This window comes from Portunus trituberculatus, chromosome 36 (assembly GCF_017591435.1).
Source record: "Portunus trituberculatus isolate SZX2019 chromosome 36, ASM1759143v1, whole genome shotgun sequence".
NCBI classification, from domain to species: Eukaryota; Metazoa; Arthropoda; class Malacostraca; order Decapoda; family Portunidae; genus Portunus; species Portunus trituberculatus.
The window spans coordinates 2,542,912-2,564,224 of NC_059290.1; the positions used below are offsets into that span (position 1 = coordinate 2,542,912).

Below are 21,313 nucleotides of genomic sequence, written 5' to 3' on the forward strand. Positions count from 1 at the left end.
AACCACTCGAGTTGTGATAAGCCGTGTGTGAGTCGTTTTGAGTCGGGTGAGAGTCGTTCTGAGTCGTGTGTTAGACATGGTGAGACGTGTGTAAGCTATTTTCAGTCGTTTTGAGTTAGTTTGAGTCGTGATGAGTCGTGGTGATTCACTTAGTCGTTTTGAGTCGTTACGAGTCATGATGTGTCGTTTAGAGTTATGATGACTCACTCTAAGTCGTGGTGAATCGTTTGAGTCGTGGTGAGTCGTTTTGAGTCGTGGTGAGTCGTGTGTTATTCGTTTTGAGTCGTGATGACTTATGAATCGTTTTGAATCGTAGTAAGTAGTGGTGAGTAGTGGTGAGCCGGGCTGAGTCGCTTTGGGTCGTAGTGAGTCGTGGTTAGTCGTTGTGAGTCATGTGCCGTGGTGAGTCGTGGTGAATTGTGGTGATTTAGTCTAAGTCGTGTATGAGTCGTAGTGAATCGTAGTGAGTCGTTGTGGTGAGTCGTGTGGATTTTCCTGTATATTTCCACATTTCCTCAAGTCATAATGTAAAAGTTAATTAGCAGAGTGACAGTCATTTTTTGAGTCACCTGGTCATTAGGGTGGATGGAAGTGGCGACGCTCCCTCAACTATTAGGTATTTGCTCACCTTTGAGACTCTTAATGCTTCTTTTTCCTTTTTTTTTTTTCCCTTTCATGTTCGAGGTGAAATCTTAAAGAGGCCAAAGGGAGTCTTAATTAATTAGAAGCTGGAGCATAAATTGTCTGATGTCTCGCGTTCTGCATAATCCTCGCGCTACACAATGGCGTTATTATTCAAGCGTTATTCAGAAATGTATATATTCCGCTCCATGGCCTCACTTGCATAATTATTTCTTCGTACATGCAGGAATTGACACGTACTCTGTGTGTGTGTGTGTGTGTGTGTGTGTGTGTGTGTGTGTGTGTGTGTGTGTGTGTGTGTGTGTGTGTGTGTGTGTGTGTGTGTGTGTGTGTGTGTGTGCAGTAACAGTAATACCTCCCTCTTATTCCTTTTTCCATTGATGTCCTCCATATTTCAGTCCTAGGGTATGATCAAGGATTCTATAAGGATATGTGTGTGTGTGTGTGTGTGTGTGTGTGTGTGTGTGTGTGTGTGTGTGTGTGTGTGTGTGTGTGTGTGTGTGTGTGTGTGTGTGTGTGTGTGTGTGTGTGTGTGTGTGTGTGTGTGTGTGTGTGTGTGTGTGTGAAGGTATTCGACGAAAGCAAAACCTTATTAAAATCCCGCCTTGATAAACATTCCCAGTAAAATTTTATTAGAATCTGAAAGTCATGTCTCTCTGCAATACGTAAATGGATTTATCAGTGCACATGACCTGACACACACACACACACACACACACACACACACACACACACACACACACACACACACACGGGTCTCAAAACTGTCGAAGTAACTCACTTAACCAGAACATCAATAAAAATGACAAAAATAACAAGTAGGAAAAGTGAATTTTATTAAGAAGTCTTTGTAGTCTAAGTAAATTTATATGAGCCACGAAGTGAGGGGACAGACATCCTTGAAGAGAGAGAGAGAGAGAGAGAGAGAGAGAGAGAGAGAGAGAGAGAGAGAGAGAGAGAGAGAGAGAGAGAGAGAGAGAGAGAGAGAGAGAGAGAGAGAGGAGAGAGAGAGAGAGAGAGAGGGGTGTGAAGTAGACAAAGACGGAGAAATTAAAAGCGTTGAGGAAAGAAAATATGCTGGAAGAGGAAGAGGAGGAGGAGTAGAAGAAGGAAGAGGAGGAGGTTAAGAATAGAGAAAGACTAAGCATCAATAAAAGATTATAAATAGTACAAAAACACGAAAGAGAAAAGAAACAAACGTAAAAAGGAAATAAAACAAACATAAAACAGCTTAGGAAAAAAAAAATGTATCACGAAAAGATAGATTAGAAAAAAAGGAAAAAAAGATATGCAATGCCAAGGACTCGAACACACACACACACACACACACACACACACACACACACACACACACACACACACACACAAGGAAGGACTAGCGAAGGGGCAGTGCGCTGAGAGGCGGGGAGGATGGCGGAGCTTGGGACAGGATGGAAGGAGGGGTGAGCAGACGTAAGTAGATCTGCGTGCCAGCGAAGCCTCAAGAGCCGGAGAGCACCGAGATGACACAGATTATCTCATTTCTCCAATTAGCAACCACGACAGGCAGACACAACAACAGACGCTGCACTCCTTTGGGACCCTGCCTGCCTCCCTAAGCTGACCTACTTAAGCCTCCTAATAATGCTCGAATGCCTGGCTGTCTGTGTATCGTGGCGTCCCTCTGTCTGAAGCTGCCCTTGCTGGCCTCTCTCGGTACTTCTTACTCTGGCTTTTGTCTCTATTGGGGAACATTGCCTCGTGCCGTGTGCGTGTGGTGGGTGTACTGGTGTGTGTTGGTGGGTGTTCTTGGGGTGTTGGTGGGTGTTTTGTGGTGTTGGTGTGTGTTGGTGGGTGTTTTATGGTGTTTGTGGGTGTTGGTGAGTGTTGGTGAGTGTTGGTGTGTTTTGGTGTGTGTTTGTGGGTGTTGGTGAGTGTTGGTGTGTGTTGGTGAGTGTTGGTGTGTGTTGGTGTGTGTTGGTGTGTGTTTGTGGGTGTTGGTGAGTGTTGATGTGTTGGTGTGTGTTTGTGGGTGTTTGTGGGTGTTGGTGTGTGTTGGTGTGTGTTGGTGTGTTGTGTGTGTTTGTGTGTGTTGGTGTGTGTTGGTGTGTGTTGGTGTGTGTTTGGTGTGTGTTCGTGTGTGTTGGTGTGTGTTGGTGTGTGTCTAGTGGGTGTTGGTGTGTACTGGTGTATGTTGGTGGGTGTTTTGGGGTGTTGGTGAGTGTTTTGGGGTGTTCGTGTGTGTTGATGGGTGTTGGTGTGTGTTGGTGGATGTTGGTGGGTGTTTTGGGGTGTTCGTGTGTGTTAGTGGTGTTGGTGGGTGTTGGTGGGTGTTGGTGGGTGTTGGTGTGTGTTGGTGTATGTTCGTGGGTGTTGGTGTGTGTTGGTGTGTGTTCGTGGGTGTTGGTGTGTGTTCGTGGGTGTTGGTGTGTGTTGGTGTGTGTTGGTGTGTGTTTGTGGGTGTTAGTGTGTGTTGGTGTGTGTTGGTGTGTGTTTTGTGGGTGTTGGTATGTGTTGGTGTGTGTTGATGGACGTTAGTGAGTGTTTGATAAGTGTTTGGTGTGTGCTTGGTGGGTGTTGCTGTGTGTTTCTCTCTTAATTTGGTGTTTTTTTGCTGTTTTGGTGTTTTCTTCTTTGTTTATACTTTCTTTGTGTTTTTCTTCTTAATGTTGGTGTTTTTGTGGCGCCTTTTTCTTAGTGGCGTGTGTTTCTCCTTCCAGTGTTTCGTGTCTTCTGGGTGTGTTTGCTCCTAATGTTGTGAGTTTTTGGGTGCATTTCCCAGTGTTGCTTGTATTGATGGGTGTTTTTTTTATATATATTTTCTCCTTTCATATTTTTGTGGTGTTTTTTTTTTCATGTAATTACTTGTTTTTTTTTTAGTGTTTTCCCTGTTTTTTATATATTTCTCTAATTTCGCATTTTTTGTGGTGTTTTTCCTTTCTGTTTTTTTTTTTTTTCATATAATTCCCTGTTTTTCGAGTGTTTTCCCTTTGTGTTGCGTTTTAAGTGAGTTTTCCTGTAATTGTGTGATTTTGTGTGTTTCCTCAATGATACGTGTTTTTTGGTGTTTTTCCTCAGTGTTGTATGTAATTGTGTGTAGTTCCTCTTACTATAACGTGTTTTTCAATGTTTGTTTCCCTTGTTATTTGTAGCGTTAGTAGTGTTAGTTGCTCTGCCTTACACGCTCAGTGACGCTTCAAGGCAATACTGTTATAATGGTACTAGTTTGGACGGTAAAATTTTCAGTCAGTGTCAATAACGATGTGGCGCTAAGACGGTTGCAGCTTACAGGGAATTATTGAAAGCTTGGCGCAGGTGAGGCATAGTGTTGGTTACGGCTAGTAATTGGGGATGTTGTTGGGAAATGTACTCTGCTCTGACATAGTGAAGTAAGTTACAGACACGGAAGGTGATATAGGAGGTAGGAAAGTCCATATCCAGACTGTCCTTTATCGGATATATTTGCAGGAAATTCTATTATTTTTGTTTTTAGATGTTGTGTATCGTCTTCACCAGTATTTTTTTTGTCTCTTGCTATTTCTACCCAAGGTTCAAGGTCTATTTATACTGTTCTGCACCCACAATCACTCTACCCTTGTAAATAGTGATTAACCCCTTCAATACCATGCCTCGTTATCAAATTCGTGCTTACTATTTAGACAATTTATACACCTTCAGAAACTTGTGTGAGGATTAGAATAGCAAAGACTCTGGCCATTAATCTTTTGACCTCCATAGAACTAACGCACATAAAATCGTCTAATCATACCCAAAAAATTATGGTAAAATGAGTCTCGGTATTAAAAGGATTAAAAGCTTCACATCTTCCTGAGTCCTCTCCTCTAATAGCCAGTCGTGATTCTTTCGTATTCAGAAACGCTTAGCTCTCTCACCATCACTACTGAACAAAGACCATAGTTGAAGATACTCATGTTTTCAAGGGTATCTATATGGTTCCGCTGATGGACTGGCAAGATTTTTAGAATATTGTAAAGAGAGAAAGACTGCCTTGAAAATCCTGCTAGTCGCCTCTGTGGCCTTGGAAAACGGTCGTGGTGGGAGACCAAGGCGTTTCTGAATGTGAACTCTCATTCACGGTCGCAATGTTGGATCTGATACTTTTACTACTACTCCCATGGTCATTGCTCCCTCGTACTTCGTAACTGCATGCGTTCCTTCATCTCCACCACGGCCTTTTTACATAACTCTGTACTTCCATCCCTAAGCACCATCTTCACTCGCTCAGCCCTTTCCGCAACTCTATTCCTGTTTCTCCATATCCTCCTGCTTACAACTTCAACTGGTTTAAGCCAGAAATATCAAGTCACATCATTATATTCATTGGCGTCAGTAATGTAACTTGAGCCTCAAGCTCCACGCAAGAAAAGACAAGGCAAGGGAAGGCAAGGCAAGGCAAGGCAAGGCAGGGCAGGGCAGGGCAGGACAATCTTGTTTTAATACTAGCCAGAGTAAGCGAGTGTTGACCTCAGAGGCTCATGCATTATATTAGTGTAATGTAGAGTAATGAAGCGGTGCCGGGGGTAGCTTGACTAGTACTGAGAATAGCGGTGTCCTTATTCATTCTCTCGCCGCGGCGTTAGGAGCAAAACACCGGGAGGTTCATTCATCTCACAAGCGGAAAACTGTGGTAATGAGCAGAGCAGTAAAAAATGCTGGGATTGATATAACATACTCGCATTAACTGTGTGTCTCGGCATTATGTTTATAGTTTGGGAGAAAAAATTAAACATAAATGAGAGAGAGAGAGAGAGAGAGAGAGAGAGAGAGAGAGAGAGAGAGAGAGAGAGAGAGAGAGAGAGAGAGAGAGAGAGAGAAACCTAGAACCTATCTCAGCACATACATACATACAAGTAGCACAGCGTAACAATAACCCAGATAGTCTCATAAAAACACAAGATAATTTGAAGATAATCGCGGCGACACACATTCCTCCTTCACTGCTTGGCTGCTACGAGACGAGGGACACAAATAAACATGCAAACAAAGTGGGACAAAATGTAGTAAATAAGAGAGAGAGAGAGAGAGAGAGAGAGAGAGAGAGAGAGAGAGAGAGAGAGAACCGAATCCTGGTGTAGAATTTAGATGAGGTCAGATTGTCTGTGCCTATCAGTCTCAGTCAGTCTCTCTCTCTCTCTCTCTCTCTCTCTCTCTCTCTCTCTCGCTTTCTGTAAACGTCCTTTTAAGTTTCCCTCTGTCTCTCTCCATGTACTTGTTTGTTTTAGCGTCTGCCTGTCTATGTAGATTCATTTCTCTCTACCACCAACTCGCTCTATCACTCTCCCTCTCCCTCTCCCTCTCTCTCCACACCACATCCTCCACTTCCATCCCAAGCCTTCCACTCTCCTCCACTCCTCTCCACTCGACCTCTGCTTCCCTCAGTGGTTCAGGCCAAGCGTCACACGAGAGGGTGGAGTGGAGTGTCTCTTTTTTGTGTTGGGGTAAGGTTCGTTGCTTCACGTGCCAGCCTAAACGAACCAGGAACAAAGAGAGAGAGAGAGAGAGAGAGAGAGAGAGAGAGAGAGAGAGAGAGAGAGAGAGAGAGAGAGAGAGAGAGAGAATTATAAGGTCAAGAGCTCTATCACTGACCTCCCACACTGTTGCCTCATAAGATTCAGCAAGCACAAGGAAACACAAGTGAAAGACATACAGCAGCTAAGTTTTGCCTATTAAGAGTCTCATGACATACTGAGATGCAAACTGGCTGAATCTTTGCCAAACTCCTCCTTGCCAATTCATTACTGTTTGGCATACCATCAATTCATTACTAACCTCTTTAATACGTTACATCAGTACCAGCCTCCTCCTCTACTGACACGCCTGACTTATGTTGATGATTCTTCCCCTTCATTGTGAACAAGGCTTTAACACGTGAAGCAAAGAAACAATGGGGAGTCGACTTTGGATTTACGAAGAAAATAGACTTACGAACAGCCTTTCCGTTCCAGTTATGTTCGTAAGGTGGGGAGTTACTGTACCATTGCTTGTTTTATGTCCTCAAGTACAGTACATGGAGGGCCTTTGCGGGAAGTACACGTGTATCAACTGACATTTAATTGGATTTGACGTGTAAAAGTGAATGGGGGTTGGAACCGTCACTCCCTATCTGCCCCTTATGCTTGTAAGTTGGGGAGTTACTGTAATACCAGCAACCTCCAGTGTTCCAAGGCAGTCGTCCATCCTAGCGCTGCTTAATCCCTTCAGTACTGGAACGCATTTCTACCTTGAGTTTTGGATATAATTAGACCATTTTATTGACACTAGGAAGGATCTATGGAGGTCAGAAGATTAATGGCCACAGTCCTCACTATTTTAATCCCAACACGGGTTTCTGATGCTGTATAAAATCACCAAATGTTATCCAGAATGAATAGGAAAGCGCGTCATGGTACTCAAGGGGTTAACCTCAATGATCGGAGGAGAAGCGGCGTATTCAACACAGTGTTAGCAACAGAATTAAATTAATGTTTAGTCACGGTGAAAGAGACATTAAAATCTGAACAGACATTACCCATCACCACAGTCTATTTCTCTCCATTCTGTATTTATTTCTCTCTCTGATCGGAGGAGAAGCGGCGTATTCAGCACAGTGTCGGCGATAGAATGAGAATGGTGCCCAGTTACCGTGAGAGACACATTAAAATTTGAGCAGACACTACCAATCAACACAGTCTATTTCTCTTCATACTCTATTTCTTTCTCTCTCTCTCTCTCTCTGCATGCACAGTTTCTTTCCTGAAGGAGGATACATAGAACAGCTTTGCACTGGCCTGAGAAGAGAGAAATAGGACGATGGAAAGAGAAGGAGGAGGGAAAAGAAAAGATGGCTGCTGTGAAGAAGGGAATGGAGAGGGAGGTGAGGGAGACACAAAGACAATGAAAAAAAAGAGAGAAAGAGGAGAGGTAACAGGAGGCAATACCAGGGGGGAGAAGAGGAAACAATAGTAATCAAGAGGAGATGGAGAGAGAGGAGACAGTAAAGCGGTGAAGAGAGAGAGAAAGAGAGAAACAGAGAGAGAGAGAGGAGAAAGAAACGAGGGGAGATATATTGATGGGAGAGGAGGGGAGGGGAGGGGAAGTGAAGAGATGGAGAGGGGAGTGAACAGAGAGAGAGAGAGAGAGAGAGAGAGAGAGAGAGAGAGAGAGAGAGAGAGAGAGAGAGAGAGAGAGAGAGAGAGAGAGAGAGAGATGGGGGGGTCTTGTGAGAGGGAAGGCAGTGAAACAAGAATTCAGACACGGAGACGACATTTGATTCTTGTCGCCTGATGGGAGAGAAAAAAAAAAGCGAAAGGGCGGGAGGGATGTTAGGGAGCGATAAACGGGTGAAGAGGAGGAGGAGGAGGAGGAGGAGAGTAAGGTAAAGGTGAGAGGAGGAAGATGGCTACAGTAAAACGGAAAACTACGAAAAATGATCGATTGAAGAGGGAGAACGGAACTAAAGGAAGGAAAGAAGGGAAAAAAAGCAGGATGGAAGAAAGAAACAAAGGAAAGGGAGATAAAAGAACAAAAGGAAGATTGCTAGAGTTCAATAGGCCTAAACTTTTATGGCGGCCTACATATGGATGGGTAAGGGAGAGGGAAGAGGGAAGACAGGAAACAAATAAAGGGTAATTATGAGAACCAGACAAGAGCAGTAATTTCCCTCATTAATCTTGAAATACGAGACCACTACGATGTTTGGTCGAGTCGTGATGGTAAACAAGCGAAACACAAACAAACAAACGATAATCTCCCGCCAACAACGCCAGACATAAAAGAAAGCAATGATAAGCGAAACAAACAAACATTAATACAACGAACATTAAGAAAAAAGCAAAAAAAAAAAATGTCACCGAGATTACAAAACAATCATGACCTAAATGAGAACAAACACACACACACACACACACACACACACACACACACACACACACACACACACACACACACACACAAAGATGATAAAACAATAAACCACATCAAACTCAAACGAAAAAATAATCTATAAATAACCTAATCTTTCCTTTCCTTCCTTCAGCAACTCCTCCAGGCAGTAAACGCCCTTCAAGATGGCAAGGAGATCTGGTTCTTGGGACGTGGACAGGGCGGTACATTCCCAGGAGAAGCCAAAACTTGAAAGTTACAACTCTAAACCAACAGAAAATGCAGGAGGAGGAGGAGGAGGAGGAGGAGAGGAGAACAAAATAATCTAAAGGCACTGGAGAAGAACACCTACCTTGAAGACTCCTCCTCTGAAACCTCCTTTAGACTCAAGAAGGAGTTGGGTTTCATTGAGGGCGTGGGAGTCATCATAGGGTGTGTGATTGGCTCAGGTATCTTCGTGTCTCCCAAGGGCGTTCTCCAGTACAGCGGATCCATAGGTGCGTCCCTGGCGGTGTGGTCGGCCTCCGGGGTCCTTTCCATGCTGGGAGCCCTTTCCTTCATCGAGCTGGGTAAGGGAGTGGAGGAAATGGTCTTTTTATTTATTTTATTTTAGTTTCCCCTTCCCGTTCAGGATTTAAAGCCTCATTTCCGTTTTCTATGAGTTGAATTTACTAGCACTGTGTGGTAGTTATATATTTATTTGTGGTTTTGTTGAAATGTTATTTATTTTGTTCAGTTTTTATTTTGTTAAGCTCCTCAGTAAATTCAGTGATACGTTAGTGACACACACACACACACACACACACATTCACTCATTCACTCACTCACACACCCACACACACACACACTCTCTCTCTCTCTCTCTCTCTCTCTCTCTCTCTCTCTCTCTCTCTCTCTCTCTGTTCCCCGTGCCTCATCCAATCTCTCACTCCCTCACAATTTCCTCCCTATATCCACCACCATATGAGCCCCAAGCCTTCCCAGAAACACCATATAATCTTCTTACCAACACTAACACCACCACCACCACCACCACCACCACCACCACCACCATCATCGCACTCTCACTTTCCATAACTCTCTACTACAGTTTCTCATGAACACTCCCCTTCCATCCAGACCCAAGTGCCTTTTCTCAGCCCTTCTCCTCCTCCTCCTCCTCTTCCTGGAAACGATACAACACCCTCCCCTATCACCGCCACTCCACACCTCTCGACACTCACCTGGCTAACCTTTCCTTTCTTCCCCTTCCCAGACCCGTTTTCTTTACATTTCCCCTCCCTTCGTGATACATAAAAGCCAAGAATGTTTTTTTGCACCAGTGGGATTAAAGATTTTTTTTTTTTATCAGTTATCTTGTTTTGTTTTTCTTGGTTTTCGTTCTTCAAGATTATTACTACTGTGTGTTTTTTTCTTCATGGTTGTCTTCCTTTTGTTTGTTTGTTTTTTCGATATACTGTAATTATTTCATTTATTTCATGTGTTCTAAGAAATAATGTTATTGATTTATGTTTCATGACACGTGCTTATCTTTTCGTTTCATTTCACATTTTTTTTTCATCTTTTCATTTTCCTAACATATAATCACTTACCATTTTTGTTCAATTTCCTAACATATACCATTTTTTTTCATCACATACCATATTTTTTTTTTCAATTTTCTAACATATAATCACATTTTTTCCATATTTCCTAACATATAATCACATACCATTTTTGTTCTATTTCCTAACATAATTACTTGCCATTTTTTTTCAACTTCCTAACATATACCATTTTTTTTCATTTCCTAAGATAATTACAAACCATTTTTTTTTTCAATTTTCTTCATATAATCACATTTTTTTCCCATAATTCCTAACCTAATCGCCTTTCATTCAATTCTTCCAGCATAAATCTTTGAACACACAATCACCATTTCCATTTTCTTTAAACACACCATCATCTCGTTGTCCTCATCCTAACATGCAACAATCGCTTTCCCTTCACACACCTGTCATGCACAACACCATGGAAACACATCCCTCCCTTCACATGTCTTAACTTGCAAACCATCCCTCCACAGATACTGAAGTTCCTATGAGTAGACACATGTACAGTATAACTACCTACATTGTCATCCTATTTAAGCTTCATCCACCTTACAAAGACACCTTACAAATACTACAACTCTTCCTTTCACTTGTTTATAATCTTCCTTCTCCAGGTACTACGATTGCTGAAAATGGACATATGTAAAGCTATCTACACACTGAATTTATCCCCGTATTTAAATTCTATCCAACACAGCACCTTACAAACACACCTTACAAGTACTACAACCCTTCCTTTCACCTGTTTATAGTATTTTTTCCCCAGATACCACGATTGCCAAGATTGGAGAAATGTAAAGCTATCTACACACTGAATTTACCCACGTACCTAAGTTTTATTCATCTGTCTAGCACATCACTTACAAACACATCTTACAAATATTACAAGCACTCCTTTCACCTGTTTATAATTTTCCTTCCCCAGGTATGATTGGTGAGAATGGAGACATATAAAAATCTCTACACACTGAATTTACCTTCGTATCTAAGTTATATCCAATGTTCAAACACTTATTGCAAATATTACAACCCTCCTCACTGCTCACAATATTCCCTTCCGCCAGGTACGATTGCTGAGATTAAAGACATGTAAAGTTGAGCTAAACAAAGAATCTAACCATCGTATCTAATTTCTATCACTATAAGACAATTATCTTACCTGGTCATTCATCTACAGGTACAATGATTCCTGAGAGCGGGGGCATGTACAGCTATCTACACATTGCATTCGGTCCCGTCCTTGCCTTTCTGTACATGTGGGTCACGACTCTCACCAGGAGCTCTGCCGGCACAGCTGTCATCGCTATTACCTTTGGTCACTACTTTCTGCAGCTGGTCCTTCCGGATTGTGAGGTTCCTGCCTTGGCTGCGCGGTTCCTGGCGGCGGCACTAATCTGTGAGTGAGGAAAATAATAGACATGATCTGCTTAGGTTTGTGAGTGAATGAGGGGAAAGAGAGAAACAAGAAGACAAAAGATAGACGTGTGTGTGTGTGTGTGTGTGTGTGTGTGTGTGTGTGTGTGTGTGTGTGTGTGTGTGTGTGTGTGTGTGTGTGTGTGTGTGTGTGTGTGTGTGTGTGTGTGTGTGTGTGTGTGTGTGTGTGTGTGTGTGTGTGTGTGTGTGTGTGTGTGTGTGTGTGTGTGTGTGTGTGTGTGTGTGTGTGCGCGCGCGCTGCACAGGAGTTTTTGGAGTCAAGAAGAAGAGAAGAGAAAAGCTGGTTTAAAGTTACGAAGTTTTCTTATTTTGTGTGTCTTTTCTCTTTAACCTGAAGTCTTGTTTTCAGGAGCCCACCTTGCTTTTACTCCTTTACTTACTGAGAAAAGACTAAATACACATAACAACAATAACAAAGAAAACAACCTTAATAAAAACACGAACACCACTTTTAACAATAACATCAACAATAACATTAACCCTTTTCAATACTAGGATAATTTTACCTTCAGATTTGTGTACGATAAGACCATTTTATTTACATTAAGAAAGGCCTTTGGCGGTCAGAAGACTAATGACCATAGGTTTCACCACTTTAATCGCCATATAAGTTTTCGAAGCGATATATAAAATCACCAAATAGTAAGCAGAATGAATATAGAAACGCGTCATGGTACTGAAGGGATTAATGGTAACATCAAATAAAATAAATATTAGACAACACATGCACTACACAAATGCAGGGCAGAATCAGACAAACAATAACCTCTCACTAATTCATCGACCTTGAGTGTCATTTCATATTTTCCGGAACAATAAACATCCCAGAAAATAATTGATTGATGAAAAGAGCGTGACAAATTTGGCCTCTCATGTCTGTTTTTCTCGTCCTCTCTCTCTCTCTCTCTCTCTCTCGTGTCTCTGTGTCTGTCTCTGAGCGTGGGTGGGTGGGTGGGTGGGGTCCTACACAAACACTACAGGGGGTATCAAAAAGACTAGTACATCCAATCAGCCTTCAATGAGACAAACATTTTCAGGTTGTTGGATGTTTGTCTTGTTACGGATTCACGTGTTTTTTTCTATTTGTTATTTCGGGAAGCGAGCGATTTTTTTTTTTTTTCTCCGTTTTTGGCAGTGGCTCTTTGTGCATTTAATGGCCACCTGGTGTTTGTTATCCTCCGCTGAGTGACGGTGTATGTTTTCGTGTTATTTAATCTTTTATATCGCAATTGTTTGGTGCAGTAATTCATGAGTGAAGTGATGAATGTAGTGGATGAAGAAATTAGGTTTTTTTTGTGGGTTTGTGTCATTGAAAGCTGCGGTGTTGCTGGGAAAGACAGAGCTATGATGGGAAGATTATTTACCTGTCTGATTCTCTCTCTCTCTCTCTCTCTCTCTCTCTCTCTCTCTCTCTCTCTCTCTCTCTCTCTCTCTACCTATGTGTTGTTTTTATTTATATGAAAACAAAAAAGACGCCGATAATAAAGAGTTATGAATGGGAAATATACACAAATACCTTTAAGCCTACGGGATGGAATTAAAATGGACAATAAAGTGAAAATAAAAAGGGAAAAGAATGACTTGAATATCCCGCATCAGAATCAAATCCGCGGGGGGTGAAAATGAAATAAATAGAATAAATTATACACTTCAATTATATTCAACTCGATATTCAGAATTAAAACACAGCCACCAAGAATTGAGTGAAATATCAATTGCAAAACATACATTTCTCTCTTTCGGTGCAAAAATAATAGAAAAGATAATGTTAATAGAAAACTTCGCTTCAAGTAATGAAATGCAAATACAGAAAAAAATTAATGACAAATAAGTGAAAAGAAAGAAAAAGAAATGCTAAATGAAATGTAAAAATTAAATAAATAAATCTTACTCATCCGGACGCACTTAAAAATCAAATACATACAAAAAAATTTACAAAAATATATAAAATATAAAATATTAAGAAATAACACAAACACACACTGACATAGACACACACACACACACACACACACACACACACACACACACACACACACACACACGAAAGACAGACAGACAGACAGACAGACAGACAGACAGACACACACACACACACACACACACACACACACACACACACACACACACACACACACACACACACACACACACACACACCTGCATCTATTTTGATCTTCTTTTATCCAGCACTAGTATTTTCACATGTTCCGGCGCGGCGGCCTCTAACTCAGGTGTGCCCGCCGTAGCAGTGCACACCTGCGTCTCTCTGAATGGCCGCCGGCTCAGCTCTAATGGTCCTGCCTTAAAATTACACGCACTGCAATACCCTAAATGTATCTAACAATATAAATCCACAGATAATACGGTCCGCAGATTTATTCACAAGCGCCTAAATTCTTCTCTTTTCCCAGCGTTTTAAAAAGATAAATGCAAAGAAAGTGTGACGGAGAAGATGCGAATGTTACCGTCACGTAAGGAAGGGAATGTGTAAATGTTCAGTTTGTCTTCACGCGCTGTAATGTGAATCCATATGTTATTGCTTGCGAGATTGGAAAAGGAGGGCGGTGCTTGGAAATACATATGTGAAGGTTACATGAAGGCGATTCTTCTGTATACGCTGTTCTTTATTCCTTCAGGGTACTAGAGAGAGAGAGAGAGAGAGAGAGAGAGAGAGAGAGAGAGAGAGAGAGAGAGAGAGAGAGAGAGAGAGAGACAGAGAGACAGAGAGACAGACAGAGAGACAGAGAGACAGACAGAGAGACAGAGAAAGACAGGGAGAGAGAGAATTCACAGACACTGAAAAGAAAATTCGCCACCCAAATAGAGATTCCAATCCCCCGAAAATTTGAAAAGACCAACTTTAATTAAGTTTATTTTTTCCTCCGCCTCTCTGTATGAAAACAAAATAAACATGCATTCATTTCAATTCTAAAAATATGAAAATACCCTTCTCTCTCTCTCTCTCTCTCTCTCTCTCTCTCTCTCTCTCTCTCTCTCTCTCTCTCTCTCTCTCTCTCTCTCTCAGTATTTCTGTATGTCTATATCTCTGTGTCTCAGTCTTTCTGTCTGTCTCTCTCTGTGTCTCTGCCTCTCTGTCTGTCTCTCTTTCTGTGTCTCTCTCTCTCTCTCTGTCTGTCTGTCTCTCTCTCTCTCTGTCTGTCTGTGTCGGTCTCTGTCTGTCTGTCTTTCTCTCTGCCTGTTTCTGTCTGTCTGTGTCATTGTCTGTCTGTGTCATTGTCTGTCTGTGTTTCTGTCTGTCTGTCTGTCTGTCTGTCTGTCTGTCTGTCTGTCTGTCTGTCTGTCTGTCTGTCTGTCTCTCTCTCTCTCTCTCTCTCTCTAAAGGTCATAAGTCTGATACTGTCTGGCGGCACTTTCTCTGCGGCAAAGGTAACAGTTCCTGCGGCGCCGCATGACACTTACATAAATCAATATATCAAGTTGTTTATTTTGCTTTCCTGTATGTTAAAGTTTACTTGTTTGTACGTGTCTGTCTGTATGTTTATACTTGTGTGAGAGTATACTTATGTTTTCCTTTTTTTATTGTATTCCTGTTTGCAAGTATGTGTATATGTGTATGTATGTATGTGTTTTGTCTCCTTATGTTTCTGTACCTCATTGTTTAAATGTGTATGTGTACGTGTGTATGTATTTTTACCTATTTTTATATTCATCTACTGTCTCGTTGTTTCCCCTTTATTACCATGACGTGTTTCCATATTAATTCTGCTTATAATTTGGCCATTTTATACATCTTTAGAAACTCATGTGGGGGATTAGAATAGCGAAGACTGTGGCCATTAATCTCCTGACCTCCATAGACCCTTTCTAATGTCAATAAAATCGTCTAATGATACCCAAAACTCAAGGTAAAAAATGCATCCCAGTACTGAAGAAGTAAACCTCCATCCCTCTTCCCATCCCTTCGCTTTACCTCTCGCCAAACACATCTCTCACCAAACGCACCAATCTCTAACACGCAGGTTTCTTGATGTGGGTGAACTGCGTCAACGTGAAGTGGGTCACCAAGATGCAGAATGTCTTTACTGTCACCAAGATCGGGGCGCTGCTGGTCATCATACTAGCAGGGATCTGGCAACTGAGCGAGGGCCACGTTGAGAACTACAAGTCCCCTTGGGATGGCACGAGAACAGAATTGGCATCTTTAGCTACAGCCTTCTACCAGAGTCTCTTCTCCTACACTGGATGGTACGTGGCGGTGGTGGTGGTGGTGGTGGTGGTGGTGGTGGTGGTGGTGGTGGTGGTGGTGGTGGTGGTGGTGGTGGTAGGTATAGGGTTTAAAGGGGAAATGGTTAAAGGGGTAATTGCGATAGTGTTACGGGGTATAGGGGAAGAATGGGTGGTGGCAATAAAGGTAATGATGATGGTGGTGATGGTGGTGGTGGTGGTGGTGGTGGTGGTGGTGGTGGTGGTGGGAAAAGACTTATGCTGTAAAGGGTAAAAGTAATGGAAGTGTGTGACAGAGGAAATGTAAAGGTGGTGGTGGTGGTGGTGGTGGTGGTGGTGGTGGTGGTGGTGGTGGTGGTGGTGGTGGTGGTGGTAGGTGGAAGTAGCGTGAAAAGGCGAGAGGCACGAAAGGGAAGAATAAGAGGAGGAGGAGGAGGAGGAGGAGGAATGATAATGTTGAAACAGGAGTTACGCCAGTACAAATTTAGTTCAGGAGGAAGAGTAAGAAGAGGAAGAGGAGGAGGAGGAGGATAAGGAGGAGGAGGAGGATAAGAAGGAGGAGGAGGAGGAGGAGGAGGATAAGGAGGAGTAGGAGAGGAGGAGGAGAAGGAAGAGAGAAAGAGGGGGCGGTGAAGGTGGTGTCTACCTAAATTATAATAGGTGAGAGAGAGAGAGAGAGAGAGAGAGAGAGAGAGAGAGAGAGAGAGAGAGAGAGAGAGAGAGAGAGAGAGAGAGAGAGAGAGAGAGAGAGAGAGAGAGAGAGAGAGAGAGAGAGAGAGAGAGAGAGAGAGAGAGAGAGAGAGAGGACAGTGTTGACAATAATGGAAGTAGCTGCAGGTACAGACAGTGACAGATTCCAGTGATATTTGGTAATGCTGGTGCTATGGCGAGGTAATGGTGGGTGGTAGCTGAACTTATGGCAGTGGACAGGTGTGTTAGGAGGAGGAGGAGGAGGAGGAGGAGGAGGAGGAGGAGGAGGAGGAGGAGGAGGAGGAGGAGGAGGAGGAGGAGGAGGAGGACAATCAGGAAGGAAGAAAAAGTAGACCTAGAATAAAGGAAGGGATGGTTAGGAAAGGTAGGGGAGCAGAAGGGAAGCAGAAAGGGGCAGTAATGGTGGTAATAATGACAGCAGTATAGTGTGTAGTAAGGGCAATGGGTTTTGACATAATGCTTATTACAACGCACTCCTGGCAAACTCCCCTCGTAAAATCCTCACCTCCAATAACCAGTAACAGTAAATCGACCTCGTTTCAGGGACTTCCTTAACCTGGTGACGGAGGAAATCAAGAATCCAAACAGGTGAGAGAACCAGCTGATCACTAAACACACACACTGACACTTACACGCACACACGCACACGCAGATTTTCCCCTCACGCGATGACCAAGACATGGCAAACAAACAAGCAGACAAGTATGAGTCTCGTGTAGCCTCAAAAAAAGGATAATACAATTCCAGTGCCTTGTGTGTAATTTGGCATCGTTCCCCTCACGAGATGCTTGATGTATGGGGCTTCAGATCCTGTGAATTGTGGGGTTTTAGATGTCCTGAGACGAGGGATTTCTTTCTTCCCTTCTCTTTACTAGTGCTTTCTTTCACTGGAGTTTACTTCTTCACAATGGACTGACTGCATTTTTATTAAACCTCTGACCGAGTTTTAGTTCCTACATTTGAAAATACCACAGAGGATTACGAGTATTTTTTTTTCTTTTCCTCATTTTTCTTTTCACTGGCACATATTCCAGAACAAATAACGTAGCGTATATCTGAAAAAAAATATATATAAACGAGCATTTTTTTGTTATTCTTTTATCAGTAACAGAGGGAAGAATTGAGTGTGTGTGTGTGTGTGTGTGTGTGTGTGTGTGTGTGTGTGTGTGTGTGTGTGTGTGTGTGTGTGTGTGTGTGTGTGTGTGTGTGTGTGTGTGTGTGTGTGTGTGTGTGTGTGTGTGTGTGTGTGTGTGTGTGTGTGTGTGTGTGTGTTGTGTGTGTGTGTGTGTGTGTGTGTGTGTTTGCATTACGATTCGCTAATGACGAAGGTTAGAGGCAGAAGTAAAAGTGTGTCCCTGCATCACTGTGTCTATTCTTTCCTGACGCAGTGATGGCAAGTTAAACAGAATTCATGGTTAGCAACAAAGTAACCTGCTGTGTTTACTTCCATTGTTTTACGTTTCATGCCTGTGTAAACCTACTGATTTGCTGACGGACTTGTAAAACCTAATAACTAAACAATAACTTGCTACACACACACACACACACACACACACACACACACACACACACACACACACACACACACACACACACACACACACACACACACACACACATATTTACGCTTTCCATTTGTTTAACCTAGATACTATTTTACTCACACTAACAGAAAACCTAATAACTATACAAATATCTAATAAAAGCTAAATAAAACACACATTTCTACCCGATCAAACAATTCTTACTCCAAAAATAAAACCCTCATAACACAAGGATTGGAGGAAGTGCAGGGCGGTGCTGGAATAGACAAATTTATGGATGAGAGTGACAGATGGAAATAGAGAGGGTTTCTTTCATACAGAGACTGCCACGTGTAGATCTGATGGCTTTATGCAAATTCCCTAGTGATAGGTGGGAAAAGGAAGACAATTTTCGTACATGTAGACTTGATGATTTCTTGTAGCTTCTCTTATAGTCTTAACTCTTTTCAATACTGGGACAAATTTTTACCTTGAAATTTGTGTACGATTTCATTGACATTAGAAAAGGTCTATGGAGGTCAGAAGAGTAATGGTCCTCAGTCTTCACTAATTCAATCCCCCACATAAGTCTCTGAAGATGAATAAAATCACCAAATAGTAAGTAGAATGAATATGGAAATGCACCGTGGTACTTAAGAGGTTAACGCAAAGCACAATGTATAGAGAATAAGGAAGCTACTCCACTTGGCCACCTCTGTACACGGCCACTGTTTCCCACAGGAACCTTCCCTTGGCCATCATTGTGTCCACGACCCTGGTGACTCTGATGTACACGCTGACCAACGTGGCTTACTTCGCAGTGCTCACGCCCGCAGAGATGCTGTCTTCTGAAGCTGTGGCCATGGTGTGTGTGTGTGTGTGTGTGTGTGTGTGTGTGTGTGTGTGTGTGTGTGTGTGTGTGTGTGTGTGTGTGTGTGTGTGTGTGTGTGTGTGTGTGTGTCACTGTGTGTGTGTGTGTGTGTGTCTGTGTACACACACACACACACACACACACACACACACACACACACACACACACACACACACACACACACACACACGATTACAAAACCATTAAAAAAATCAATACCATGTTACAACCACCACCACCACCACCACCACCACCACCACCACCACCACCAACCCTTCACTCACTCACCCACTCACCCACTCACTCACTCACTCACTCACACATTCACCTCCTCTCCGGCCCTTGCAGACCTTCGGGACACGCGTGCTGGGTATCCTCGCCTGGAGCATGCCTTTGTTCGTTATGCTGTCCACCTTCGGCAGCACCCACGCTTCTGTCTTCGCGCAAAGCCGCCTGACGTTCGTGGGAGGACGTAGAGGTCACTTCCCCTTCGCTTTCGGTCTTGTCAGCATCAAGCACTTCACCCCTGTACCGGCTGTTATCCTGAGCGTGAGTGAAGGGGAGAGGAAGGGGCATGTGTGTATCCATATCCGTGTTAGTTAAGGGGAGAGAAAGGGACATGTGTATCCTTATCAGTGTTAGTGAAGGGAAGAGAGAGAGAGAGAGAGAGAGAGAGAGAGAGAGAGAGAGAGAGAGAGAGAGAGAGAGAGAGAGAGAGAGAGAGAGAGAGAGAGAGAGAGAGAGAGAGAGAGAGAGAGAGAGAGAGATACAGGTGGATATGCAGGTAGCCAAACAAGATGGATGTACTCTCATGCATACTACACAGGAAGGGCCGAAGTCTGAACGTCTATGCAAAAATATTATTCCTCTGAGGCAGCGCATGACTTGGTTAGGAAGGGAGGAGGCAGACACACAGACGGACAGGAAGATGGATGAGTGCACGCGAAACCAGAATAAAAAAATAAAAAAGAATTGGGAAAAAAGTGAGGTATATATAGATAAATAAAGGTATTGGTAAATGAATAGGAACGTCATTTTTTGAGTGGGTGTTAAGAAGGAAATAAGAAAAAAAAATGTTCACTGACTAATCTGAGCTGACCCAATTCTAACTAGACTAAACTTTACATAAATTAAACCTAACCTAGCGTCATCTAAACTTCTTCCCTAACTTAACTTTACCTAACATAAGGAAGCCTGTATTGTTATATTGCAACCTAACTTAACTTAACCTAACCTAACTAACTTTACCTAACCTAACTAAACCTGAACAGATACATTGTAACCTAACCCAACTTAACCTCAACTAACCTAACCTAACTTCACCTGAACTAATATATTGCAACCCAAACAAACTTAGTAATGTAACAACGTAATATTAACAGGTCAAATTTTCCTAAGGTGTCTATCATGCATTGTCCTCTCTCTCTCTCTCTCTCTCTCTCTCTCTCTCTCTCTCTCTCTCTCTCTCTCTCTCTCTCTCTTCACACACTCCACCTCCTCTATTACTTCACCTCTTCCCTCTTTCAACACTTTCCCTAATCTTTCGCTGCATTTTTATCAGTCCTTGGAGCTCTCACTTCCTCTCACTTGTTCAATCATCTTTCTCTTTCTCTTTCATCATCTTTCTCTTTCATCTCCATTCAGTCACCACTCGATTCATCATTATTACATTTCTTTTCCTTTCCTTCTCTTTCTCCAACAAATCATCCTTTCGTGCAACTTCTTATTCTTCCGTTACTGTTCCTTACTTTATCTCATCTATCTTTGTGTCTTACTCTTCCTTCCTCGTCATTCAACTCTCATCCTCTTCTCATTCGTCCTCTCCTTTCCTTCATATTTTCCTAGATCTATTTTTCTTTTCCTCCATCTCTTCCTAAATCGATGTTTTATTTTTTTTTTTTTTTTTGTGTCATTCATTCCCTTCTCTTTCCTTTCCTTTTTCCATCCTTCTTTTTTCCTTTAACCCTTTCAGTGCTATGACGCGTTTTCATTTTCATTCTGCTTACTATCTGGTGATTTTATACACCTTCAGAAACTCTTGTAGGAATTAGAATAGTGAAGATTCTGGCCATTAATCTTCTGACCTCCACAGATCTTTCCTAATGTTAATAAAATAGTGTAATCAAACCCAAAACTCAAATAAAAATGTGTCTCAGTACTGAAGGGGTTAATATCTCTCTCTCTCTCTCTCTCTCTCTCTCTCTCTCTCTCTCTCTCTCTCTCTCTCTCTTGAATTTAATCCATTTCTCTCGTCTCTCTTCCCTCTGTCCTTCCTTCTCACCCTTTCAACCTGATCCATATTTAGTGCTTCCTTCTCCTCCCTGAGCCCTATCGATTTATTTCCTCATCCTTCTTTCTCTATCTCTTCAAACTATCCATCTCTCTTCTTGTCATTTCTCATAACACTTCAATCTTACCCCTTCCTCCTTCATTCCTCCCATTCCACGCTATTTATCCATCTTCTAGTTCCCTCTTCACTGTACCAATATTCA

The 21,313-nt window shown here is 42.4% G+C and overlaps 1 protein-coding gene across 1 annotated transcript in view; it reads left to right on the top strand.

Annotated features, from left to right (window-relative positions):
- Positions 1 to 21,313, top strand: part of LOC123513449 (Y+L amino acid transporter 2-like) — a 40,449-nt gene that overhangs the window by 11,632 nt on the left and 7,504 nt on the right. Inside the window, exons 2-8 of the mRNA XM_045270608.1 lie at positions 5,974 to 6,080; positions 8,770 to 9,071; positions 11,272 to 11,490; positions 15,512 to 15,737; positions 16,971 to 17,015; positions 18,692 to 18,815; positions 19,170 to 19,370. Of these exons, the coding sequence (XP_045126543.1) occupies positions 5,974 to 6,080; positions 8,770 to 9,071; positions 11,272 to 11,490; positions 15,512 to 15,737; positions 16,971 to 17,015; positions 18,692 to 18,815; positions 19,170 to 19,370 (1,224 nt within the window). The remainder of the gene's footprint in view (positions 1 to 5,973; positions 6,081 to 8,769; positions 9,072 to 11,271; positions 11,491 to 15,511; positions 15,738 to 16,970; positions 17,016 to 18,691; positions 18,816 to 19,169; positions 19,371 to 21,313) is intronic.